General features: G+C 41.0%; 1 gene segment (V, D, J or C); it reads right to left on the reverse strand.

Moving 5' to 3' along the window:
- Positions 1 to 3,804: 3,804 nt before the first annotated feature.
- Positions 3,805 to 10,239, reverse strand: LOC132656288 (T cell receptor alpha variable 10-like). The segment is given in 2 exon segments: positions 3,805 to 4,184; positions 10,194 to 10,239. Coding segments are annotated over 2 exon segments (426 nt in total).
- Positions 10,240 to 12,339: the final 2,100 nt, after the last annotated feature.

Here is a 12,339-nt window from a genome sequence, read left to right on the forward strand (position 1 = left end):
AGAAAGAAAGAAGGAAGGAAGGAAGGAAGGAAGGAAGGAAGGAAGGAAGGAAGGAAGGGGAAAAAAAAGAAAATTGACACTTCTATTCCCAACAGTCTATAGTCTCCATGATTTCCCTTAATGAGAGTGCACAAGAGATGGACAATCTAGTTCTGATTTACCTTAGAAAGTCTCAGTATTTCCTTTATAAGTGAATTTACCAAGTACACAGTCACAAATGGGCAGTATTTTTCTCTTTTATATCTTTAGATATCTCATCCCACCATCGTCAGGCTGACACAGTTTCATAGGAAAAATTACTGAACTTGCTAACTCTCCTGTGTTGGGCATTCTCTGGATCAGCTTTATAGACTGTTCTTTCCTCAACAATGCCATTCTAGAGAAGCTCAGGGCAGGTGGCATTGCCACTGTCCTCTGGGTTGGTACTGAGCTTCATGGACTTGCACCTTTTTACCTTCCATCAAGTTTGAGATTTGTGGTCAAGGTTTGTTCAACTATTCCTCCTTCTCAGTCTTCCTCCTAGGATAATTGTATTGATGTATTTACATAAGAAAATGTTCTGTGGGTCTCAGATTCTATCCATTTTCTCTCTCTCTCTCTCTCTCTCTCTCTCTGTCTCTCTCTGTGTGTGTGTGTCTGTGTGATTCCTCCTTTTCAGATTGGGTCATATCAATTGACCTTCAATTTTAAGAATCCTTTATTTTGTGTGATAAAAATGTTGTTTACTCATTCTAGTGCATTTTTAAAGTATTTCCCTCCACAAAGTGACTCCTCTGCCTTGGTAGAATCCTTGGTTACAGGAAATACACTCAGTTTCTTTGGGTTGCTCCTTCAGAGAGACACCTGAAAGGCCTAGGCAATCAAGCACTGTTCTTTGATAAGAAATTTCACTTTGATAATAGCAAACCACTGCATAGGCCCTATATAGTTTAAGGACTGTCAGAGCCAGCGAAGGGGGAGGGAATATAAGGAGAGACACAGAAAATGCTAAAGAACTTTAAAGACTATTTGAGGAGTGCTGTAGAAACCTAATACAGTAGAAGCTTCATAAAATGTATACATATATGAAGTTGATCTAAATTAAATTGCCAAATAATGGGGGAGACAATGTCCCAACTGGACATCACTTGTCCACAATGAAGCTTCCATTACTGTGATTGGATTATATCTAATTGAGTTGTTGACCAAAGAGGTCCCATGAGATTCCCCAAACAACCCAAGCTGTTGTCAGGACTATACGCTGCTCTCCACAAACTAATGGCAAGGCCCCATTGCTGAAGACATCATTTACACAATTCATTTATCATGTAAACTCGAGCTGGTGCCTATACAGAGCTTTTGCCTCTATGTTCTAGCATCTTTGATATAGAAAAATATTCTGCACACTACCAAAAGACAAATGTAAGCACCAACTCAGCTACAAGCCCTTTGATCTTCAATGGTGCCTTGTGTGCAAGATGTACTAAGGAAATGGTGGCAAAGGTTGTGGCAGTAACCGATCAATATCGGGACTAAGGCCCACTCCATGATATGGAGCTCCTACCTGACACTGCTTGAGTGACCAAGAAACTAATAGTAGATATCGTAGGGACCTAGGGCAAAAGAAAATACTATTATTCTTTAAAAATGTAACAATTAAATTATTTTTAATGACATTCTCCCAAACTCATAGATCAGTGTCTTGCTTAGCCATCAGCAGATGGGAACAAATACAGAGACTAACAGACAGATGTTATACAGAAAGTGAGAGACCTTGGAACCTTCAGCCATAAATGAGATATCTTCATCAAATCTCTTCACTCATCTTCTTAGAGTTTAGGGAAGCCTGCTTAAGAGAAAGCAGGAAGAATATAAGTGCCAGAAGGGATGGAGGACACCAAGAAAACAAGGCCCTCTAAATCAACATGATCAAAGCTCATATGAATTCAGAGAGACTGAGGCAGAATGCATAGTCTTGAACACATCGGTTTCAGGTCCTTTGGATATATACATATAATTATGGCTTCCAGTTTAGAGTATATATGGGATTCCTGGATGTATGAACAAGTGGGTCTGTTCTTTTGTGCCTTTTCTTAGGCTTTTTCCTTTGAATTGTTTGTTTTGTCCAACTCCAAAATGTTAGTTCTGTTTTGTTTTGTTTATTATCTTTTAGAACTCTGATTTTTTTTTGAGATATGTTTTCTCTGTGTACTCTTGGCAGTCCTAGACTCATTTTGTACACCAGGCCGGCCTTGAACTCACTGAGATCTGCTTGCCTCTGCCTCCCTGAGTTCTGGACTACAGGTATATGCCACTGTACCTAGCTCTTGGTTGTTTTCTAATGAGAGAGAGAAATATGTTAGATCCAGATGAGAGCAGAGACACGAGAAAATGGAAGGAGTAGAGGTCATGGCTACTGTATTCAATATATATTTTGTGAGAAAAAAAATCTATTTTCAATAAAAGGAAACATAAAGAAACATAGAGCAGAAATAAGAAAATACAACTTTCAATTACTTTTATTGTTAGTTCTTGTGCAGTCAGATTTTATCTGCTTTTTGGCTACTATTGATGGGTCAGCTGCCCTAATAACAGGATTTTCTTAACATGAGAGCATCTGGCTGAAGGCAACATGATTTTCATGAGACTTTAGTTTGTATGCAAACATGAGAGAGAGAGAGAGACAGAGAGAGAGAGAGAGAGAGAGAGAGAGAGAGAGAGAGAGAAAGTGCCTACTCACTGTTCCAATTTGTTTTCTTATGCATGACAGGATAAGGTTGTGAAACAAACAAACAAAAAGCCAGAAAGTTCACCAGTCTATCATCCCTCAAGTCAAAAGCTCCAGAGTGTGTCTGGCCCTTCTTTGTTCCTCTGAAGACTTCTTGTGTTTATTGGAAATAGTTGTTATCGATTTGGAGAGTGTTTTCAAAATTTCAGTCAATATATTGATTATGCTTTTACTCTACAACAATTCCTCCTAGATTCTATCCATCTTCCTACCTATCCAAATTTATGTCTTCTCACTCTCACTCTCTTTCTCTATCTCTCTCTCTCTCTGGCTCACTTGCTCATTTGGGCTCACTCTTGCTCTCATGGTCTCTCTCTCATAAGCCATAAATAAACCCAAAACAACAAAAATAAAAACAAACAAACAAAAAAAACAAACAAGACAAAACCTGCCAAAACAAAGAGCTCCTCACAGACATGTTTTTTAAAAAACAAAATAAAAATAAACAACAGCAACAAAAACCATGGAGTTCATTCTATGTTGACCAACTTCTCCTTATTATGGGAAAATGGTGTGTGGTTGGTCTACTCAGTGAGAAATCTACTGCAAAAAAAAAAGTTTTTTCTTTCCCAGCAGGTATCCATTTCAAATAGCTTCATTATTATGAGTAGGACCAACTATCCTACCCCTATTCTTTCTATCAGTTCTGGGACCCTGTCTGGTTTGAACCTATGCAGGTCTAGTGTATGGTACCATTTCTAAATGTGTAACTCTGGTGCAACCCTTTTATCTGGGGCACAAGATGTGGCACTGCCTGCCCTCTGTGCAGAGATGCATGGCTCAGGCTCCCAAATTATTTTTCTTGACATTCTTGGCTTCCTAGCTGTTCTTTGACCTCTGTGCTTAACTGAAAGGCTAAGGTTTTTCCATCTCCCCACCTCATGGTAACTCCCAGGATATTCTGCTTTCCTATGCTGTTGTCTTTCTCTCAAAAATCTATTAAAAAATCCTCAAGCTTGCTTTTCAGTCTATTTTAAAGTTGTCTTTCTAATGATACTAATAACCCCAAAAGCGAAATTCAGTTCCCCAATACAGTGTTAGAAAGACTTCTCTATCACCTCTGCCTCCCTGAAGCCTCCAAGGAGCAGGTTTTGGTGCTGGCTGTAAGTACCTGGGGAGCATGGTGCTCCCACCACACAGATGTAGGAGGCCGTGTCTTCCAGCAGGGAGGCTGTGATATGCAGGGTGCTGTGCTTAGCATCTGCATCCAGAATTGCTGAGTACCTTCCATTTGACCTTTTGTTCTCTGCGTAAGTCATCATTGCCAGAGACACAGGACCTCTGCCTGTGTCTTGTTTGTACCACCTTAAGTTGTTAAAGGGGCTCACACTGTAGTTGCACTGAAGGACACAGCTCTCTCCCTCAAGTACGACCAAGGACTCAGGACTCTGCTCCACTTGGGTCTTGCCAGCCACCCCTGTTCAGAAAACAGTGTGAAGTTCCAGACATCGATCATCCACACTTAGCACTTGTAGTTAGCATCTTTCCTTAACATAGACAAGCATCTCAGGTTAGCTAGAAATAGGTCGATTTTCTTTCCTCCTTTCACCCCAAGGTATTTAATCTTTCCCCCAAATCCTACGAAATGTTCTTTGCCCCTGGCTAACACCTCCACTCACTTACGCTGAAAATACAGCCACAAAAGCACCCAGCAGGCACGCAGGTGCTTCTCCATTTTTACTGCAGAAGTGTGCTCCAAAGCTGCTGCCTCATTTCCTCAGCTCTTTCCTGTACTTTAAATGAGAACTCTCAAGAAGTATTACCAGCCAATCAGAGACCCGATGCTCACATCAGCTCCTGGAGACAGGACCAATGCCAACACTGCCATCTCGCGGTCAGCGCTATAGTTGCTCAAAACCTTAGAGTAAGCATTTTGTGGTTGCTTTTTACTGTTGGTGATGTGATGCAGAATGTAAATTCTTATGGATGTATAGAAACCACAGTAGAGTGTCCATGCGACTGTATTTCAGGACCTTAGTTCAACTCTGGCTCTACATAAGACAGTTAATATCTACTTTCCTTCTCTGAAAGTAGATGCCTAAGGACTTCTGAAAGTTTGAATAGAAATGATTCACAGTAGGAGCTAATGATCATGACTAGCCTGAACTAGGCCCTCACCTAAAATGTAAATTCCTTTATAATGTGACATTTCCTCCGTTCTATTTGCAACTATGTCACCCGTTTCAAAAAAATGTGTTTTGTCAAAAACGGGTACATTAAAATTCTGTTTAAAAATATTTCTATTTGTGCTCTTTGATCACCTCCCCCTCAGGGGGAAGCATCTTTACCAGGCCACAGAAGATGACAATGCAGCCACTGTGATCTGATGTGATCTGATAGACTAAGATCAGAAGGAAGGAGAGGAGGACCTCCCCTATCAATGGACTTGGGGAGGGGCATGTGTGAAGAAAGGGGAAGGAGGGGCTTATGGGAGGACACAGTGAATAAAGTGTAATTAATAAAAGAAATTAAATTTTAAAAAGAGTAGTACTTACATTGTTCACTTAAAGGTTGTTTAAACAAAGAGGCTGAGTACATTGTAGGATATCAGGCTAAGTCAGATAGACTTCAAGTTGTATTATTTACCTGCTGTGAGGTACAGCCAAGTTCAAGTCCCTTAAAATACGAGATGTTTTCATAAAAATGTAAAAAAAAAGTATTTGTATTAGTTCTTTGACAATTTCATTTTTGTATACAAAGTATTTCTGAGCGAATGTTAAATCCTCTAGTAATGATAGGCTTTTAAATCATTCATTATTATTTCAAAAATACTTTTCAAGACCTATCCTCAAGTTGGTCACAAAAGCTAAGGATCAGCAATTCTGTGCTCAGGAATTACACACCAACAGAGAAATCGTTGAGCATCTGGCACAAATACTGACAAGTGGAATATGCTGAAGGGTGTGAAAATTCCTTTCTTAAAGCTTCTTATTTCTCAGTGAAATTTGGAACTCCACTGATAGGGGAGGTCCTCCTCTCCTTCCTTCTGATCTTACTCTATCAGAACACATCAGGAGTGTCTGCATTGTCATCTTCTGTGGCCTGGTAAAAATGCTACCCCCTCAGGGGGAGGTGATCAAAGAGCACAAATACAAAATGTAAAAATTGTTTAGATATTTGAAGATTAACTGTATATATGAGAACTAATAATTCACAGAGATGAAATAAGCAAAAAGAATGGCTGAAAATCAAAGCTAGAATACTTCTTTCATACAGGACAAGACAGGTTTTGAGAAGAGAATTATGAGAAGTAAAGACAATGTGATCACTAGTTTTTCTGGCAGCATAGCCAGGCCACAGAACCCAGACAATTAGTCTAACACTCGGCTAAATCTCACTGTGAAATAGGTGGATCTCATATGATCATTTGGAGGATTTAAGAAAAATGCTAGTGATTCACACCTTTAATCTCAACACTTGGGAGGCAGAGGAGGGCAAATCTCTGTGAGTTTGAGGCCAGCCTGGTCTACAAAGAGAGTTCCATGACAGCCAAGTCTATAGAAAGAAACCCTGTCTCAAATTAAAATTGTGGAAAAAGAAAAGAAAGGAGAGAGAGAGAGAGAGAGAGAGAGAGAGAGAGAGAGAGCAGTTTCCCTCAACAGAAGACATTCTCTTGGCTTGTGAAGGTGACCTGTCTTCTGCACAATCAGTGTCTCCTTCATCTCTTCATGCTGCAGCACCTGAGTCCCTACTTTTCCTTCTTCTCCTTGAGAATTAGGTGAGGCATATTTGCTAGGGTTACTTTCCCCTAGCAAAGACTCCTGTAATGGGGACACAGAGCCATCTTCTGAAGCCAGGCAAGGCCTCAAGTGGAGGGACTTAGACACCAGCCTAGCCACAAAGCCTTAGACTTACATTTTGTCCTTTCTGCAGAGTGTTCTGGGAGTAGAGCCTGGCAGAATCTTCATCAAAGGGACCAGAGAGACTGCATCCAGCAACTGCTGGGAGCAGATACAGAATCCTACAGCCAAACGTTAGGCTGAGCCCCTGGAGTCTTGTGGAGAAGGGAGAGGGGGAGAGGAAGGATTGGAGGAACCAGAGGGGTCAGCCCACAGAATCAACTGACTCATGGGCTGACCCAGGGGACTCATGGGTGCTTGCAGGGATCAGGAAGCCAGGAGGGGTCTGCTCTCTCTCCTCTGTGTATATGTTATGGCTGAGTAGCTTGTTCTTGTAGGATTCCTAACAATAGGAGATGAGGCTGCCATTGACTCTTTTGCCTACTTGTGGGACCATTTTCCTACTGGGTAGCGTTATCCAGCCTTGATGTGATTATAAATTTCTGGTTTGTTTGTTTTGTTTTGTTTGGTTTGGTTAGAAGAGTTTTTTTTATTTTTATTTTTTATTAGTTACATTTGTATTAACTCTGTATCCCAGCTGTATCCTGCTCCCTCATTTCCTCCCAAACCCTTCCTCCCTCCCTCATCTCCTCCCTGTTCCTTTCCAAGTCCACTGATTCTGAACCTGTTTTATCAGGTATCTTCAGGACTAGCTGCAAAGTCCTCCTCTGTGGCCTAGCAGGACTGCTCCTCCCTTGGAGGATGGGGAGTTCAAAGAGCCTGCTATACCACTCCTAGGCATATATTCAAAATTTGCTCAAGTACACAACAAGGACATTTGCTCAACCATGTTTATAGCAGCTTTATTTGTAATAGCCAGAACCCGGAAACAACCCAGATGTCCATCAATGGAGGAATGGATACAGAAATTGTGGTATTTTTACCCAATGGAATACTACTCAGCAATCAAAAATGAGGAAATCATGAAATTTGCAGGCAAATGGTGGGATCTAGAAAAGATCATTCTGAGTGAGGTATCCCAGAAGGAGAAAGACACACATGGTATATACTCAGTCATAGTCCTATAAGATATGATAAACATAATGAAATCTATACACCTAAAGAAGATAAACAAGAAAGTGGACCCAGGGTAAGATAATCAATCCTCACTTAGAAAGACAAATGGGAGTTGCATTTGATGTAGAAGAAAACAAGTAACAGGACAGGAGCCTACCGCAGAGGGCCCCTGAAAGACTCTACCTAGCAGTGTATCAAAGCAGATACTAAGACTCATAACCAAACCTTCAGCAGAGTGCAGGGGATTATATGAAAGAAGGGGGAGTTTCTATGGCGTGGAAAGGATAGGAGCTCCACAAAGACCAAATAGGGGTCTATTCTGAGACTGACACTCCACCAAGGACCATGTATGGATATAACCTAGAACCTCTGCTCAGATGAAGTCTGTGGTAGCTCAGTAACCAATTGGTTTCCTATAATAAGGGGAGCAGGGATTATTTCTGACAGGAAATTTCTGGTCTTACTGTAAGTTGTATTATCGTGTTTGGTTGTTGTCTCTGGGAGGCTTGCTATTTTCTGAGGAGAAACAGAGGGCTGATGGTTCAGGGAGAGTGGGTGTGGGGGTAGGGACAGAGACTGGTGGGAGGAGGGGAAATTGCAGTTGGGATTTGTATGTGAGAGAAAAAGAAAGAATTCCACAGAGCTTTGTTAGGGAATCATTGCCATTTTCTGCTACACTAACTCCAGTATCGTCAGTGTAGCATATCAATATATTGTGCTACAAGAAGGAAGACACGTTTCCTAAGGGAATCAGCTTCCTGGAAGTCCCTAGCAAGAACCCTAACATGACCATCTAAGCCAAAAGACATGTTCTAAGTCCCACGCTTACTTGATGCAGGATTAAATTGATGAGTTTTTTGCTGTTTCTCTATGATTCTTGAAACAGTACAATTAATTATTCAAGGAAACATTTCTAATAGATCACTAAAAAGCTTTAGCAAATAAGAGTAGAAGGAAATAAAATCTTAGGAGAGGTTATAAATCAGATTCAGCATCAGGAATTGCTTGTGGAAAAACCAAACTTTGTAGATAATAAAGGGACAAGAGTTTTAGGGTTTTCTAAAGAAAATATTTAATCAGGTTCTGTTAGGATAAATGCTCTGAATATGCCCACTGCAGTAAAAATATTTCAAAACCATTACCAAACACAGGTGTTTATGATAAGGCAAAAGGAAGATAGGCAAACATAGAAGGTCAGAAAGTTTTGTTACTATAAGTTTTACAGACAGGTTAGCTCAAGCAGCTTATCTCTAAGGAAAGATTGTAAATCCTTAGCAAGAGAAACATGAGGAATTCCCCACAATGCTTAACTCTAGCAGGGGTTGTAAATCTTTAGCCAACTTGGTTCAAAGGGCCATGATAGCCCCTGGCCTTCCACTCACTAATTAGTAGCAGTAAACTGCATAAACACCACTAGTTCTATGTTTGCTCTTCTTAAGAGGCTGTTAGGTCAAGATTTTTTGTAGACACTGCTTCCATCCACCAGGTTACTCTTTCAGTTAAAATGTAAACTTCGTATAGTTGGTAAAAAGTCTGAATGCTCCAGGAAATATGTCAACTTTAAGGTTCTTCTTTGTAAGATTACTATAAAAGTGTTGGCTTGACTTCAGTAAAGCGCAGAAGATCCAAACCAACTACCTGGTGTGGTCTGTGTCATTTTGCCTATCTGTGCCTTCCTGATATATGAATTCTCTGATTCTCCCAAGAATGCAGGGCACAAGACAGGGCCAGTCTGTGGCAATTTTCTGCCACCTTTCTTCTAGACTCTGTTAGGTCACATTATGTAAACATCACTTTCTCCAGCACATTTGATTACCTGAAGGCAGATAAGGTTTAAAATGTGGCTCACTAGTAGACTGCTTGTCTGGTATGTGCGGGGCTCTGGTTTTGATCCCCAGCACTGAGAGAACATGGCTTAAATGAGTTACCGCCATGACCCTGGAGCCGTCTTCATTCTACTAATTTGTGAAGTTAATGTGGCCTGGCATGCGGACATTTCTGTGATTTTCACCAGCAGAGACATGGAAGGCCTCACAGGGACGGCTGTGCTGAAGTCAGTGATTTCAGAGGCAGGTGCGCAGCAGCCAGGCCACGTGTTTCCTCTCAGTTTGTGCTCAGCTCCCCCTGCAGTGTCTGCCACTCTGTCACCCAGAGCACAGTAGTACACAGCCGAGTCTGACTCTTGCACCGAGGCTTTCTGCAAGTGGAAGGAGGTGGTTCCTTATCATATGTGGCTTCAAACCCTCTGCTGCTTCCCTTCTCGCCAGCTGTGTTGACTTTCAGGAGGAGCTGGGGGCCTTCTCCAGGATATCGGACATACCAGGAAAGAACAGCATATGCTATACTTGTGGTTGAATACGTGCAATTTATTGTCAGGAACTTGCCTTCTGAGATGGTCACTTGGCCTCCTGTTTGAGTCACTGAGTCTCCGTGGGTCCTTCCTAGAGTGCAAGGAAAGGAGAGAAAAGGAGAGGTAGAGAGAGAGCGCACGCTCTCAGTATCCCCTTGAGAATAATGTTCTTAAGTAAATTCCAGCTAAAGACTTTGATATTTAAAGTCACTTTATTTACCTAGTATGAGAATCAGCGCAGCCACGAAGCCTGGAGAAAAGTCCATCTTTACTGTCATCTAGAAAACGGTCTTGATGTTTAGCATGAAGAGGTGTTAACTCAGAGAAGCTATGACTCTGCTCAGATATAAATGACACAGAAATGAGCCTGTGTTAGGAGACCCCGCCCCCTGCTGTACAGAAACTGAACTGAGCATGGATGTTAACCTGAGCCTTTCTCTGACTTTGTTAATGATGCAGATGTCAGTCTTTCCACCCTTCACATTTAAGCACAGTTATTACGGCATACATCAGCCATAGGAGAGCACCTCAAGGTTCTTTTACTTAAGATCGAAGCTAGACCCTTGAACATAGGCCTTTATATGTCCATGCATCTTTCATGAGTCAGCTGGCAACCCACAGAAATCCCATGAAAGTGCTTCAGGTTAAAACCACAGAAAGCAGTAAGAAGTAAACTTGTGATGGAGAATTTGCTCCATCAGACCGCTTTCCAACCTATAAGGCAGAGATTTACATGTGCAAGATGGCAATTTGTATTTGAGAAAGGAAATACCAATGAGGAAGAGCTGGTTTGGGGAGCAGAGTCATTACTTGAACAGCCATAAAAACAACAATATTTTAAGACCGTCATCTTTCTATAGAAGTTTTCCTCACTCCATAATCTATATACAAGTTCTACTGATATTTCAGAGTCACTGAAAACTGGAAAGTATGAATTCTAGATAGAACAAACTCCATAACATAAACAACTGAATCCTTATCCAATGATCTGATCTTGATGCCTTATTGACTCACCTCTTCTGTGTCTTCGGCGTAGGGCTGACGACCAAGAGGCATGTGCTGAAGCTGTGCTCCAATGGCAGTCCAGCAGGAAGGATGCTTTCCACACCGATTAGAGCATGGGCCAGGCTGGCACCAACTCTCCACAGATAAAGAAGCTCATCAGCACAGAACCAACCTGTGTGTGCTTCCTCAGATGCAGACACAAGGAACAAAGCCAAGGCCTGATACTGAGTTCATGTATCCCTTCTTCTTCTCTTCTCGTCTTCTCTTCTCTTTACAAGTCACATCATCAGAACTTTTCACAGAACTATCCTAAACAGAAACTCTGTAAACATCAGATATGAAATTTATTCTTATACACAGACAATAGCTGAAAATTGAATGAAAATGGGTTGTTTGAAAAGTACAAAGTTTTATTTTCACAGAATGAAGACTTCTAGAGTTGGCTGGTTTTATAATATGAATGTCTTAATAATATTTACCTTTGTACTGGTTTTTTAATTTATCACTGGAGAATTTCATACATTGTACACAATGTGCTTTGATCACAAACACATACGTTCCTCCCTTCTACTTCTCCCAGGTCCCCACCTTAAAATGTCTGAGGGGGTAAGCTTTCTATCTGAACACCTACCACACCTTAGCACACTTACAAAAATTGTAAAAGCTGCTTCCTTTGAAGGCTTCTAAGCCCCACCTTGGCATTCCACCTGCAAGGAAAAGATGAAATTACAATACAGGGTAATTTAGTAGCCAAACTCCAGTGTTTTGCCTTTGGACAGACATGAAAAAGTAAGGTGAGAGTGGAAGGAGGGAATCACAGTGAATGAGAATTTGGTATTGCAGAGACATTTTTATGGCAGCAGACCTGGGGCTGTACAGATTAATCCACATGGCAGCAATGGATGCTTATTCAGAAGGATGTTGTGCAGGGCAAGGGTGGAGAAAACGAACATATATTCTGTCATTTTCTATGAAAATGAACTTCGTAAAAATGACTATGATTATAAAGGTATGTAAGATGATGACACAAGCAATTTTATACATAATACATTTTTAAGATTTATTTATTTTTATGTGCACTGGCATGTTGAATGAAGGTCCTGCCAACTGTATTTTAAGTCAATACAGGATGGTAAAGATATCAAGTCATCTTGAAGTTGACCTTCTTCTAGAAAGTAGTTGATGGGGCTGGTTAGATTTCTCATCTTGGCAAAGTATGTGTTGCCAGGCCATGTGAACTGAGAGAAAGGAGAGTTAAAACCCTACAAGTTGTCCTCTAACTTCACATTGGAACCATGGCATGTGTGTGTCCATGTATGTGTTCACGTGTACACACAAAGAGGCATAAACTCATACAGAAA

Source organism: Meriones unguiculatus, chromosome 9, assembly GCF_030254825.1.
Source record: "Meriones unguiculatus strain TT.TT164.6M chromosome 9, Bangor_MerUng_6.1, whole genome shotgun sequence".
NCBI classification, from domain to species: Eukaryota; Metazoa; Chordata; class Mammalia; order Rodentia; family Muridae; genus Meriones; species Meriones unguiculatus.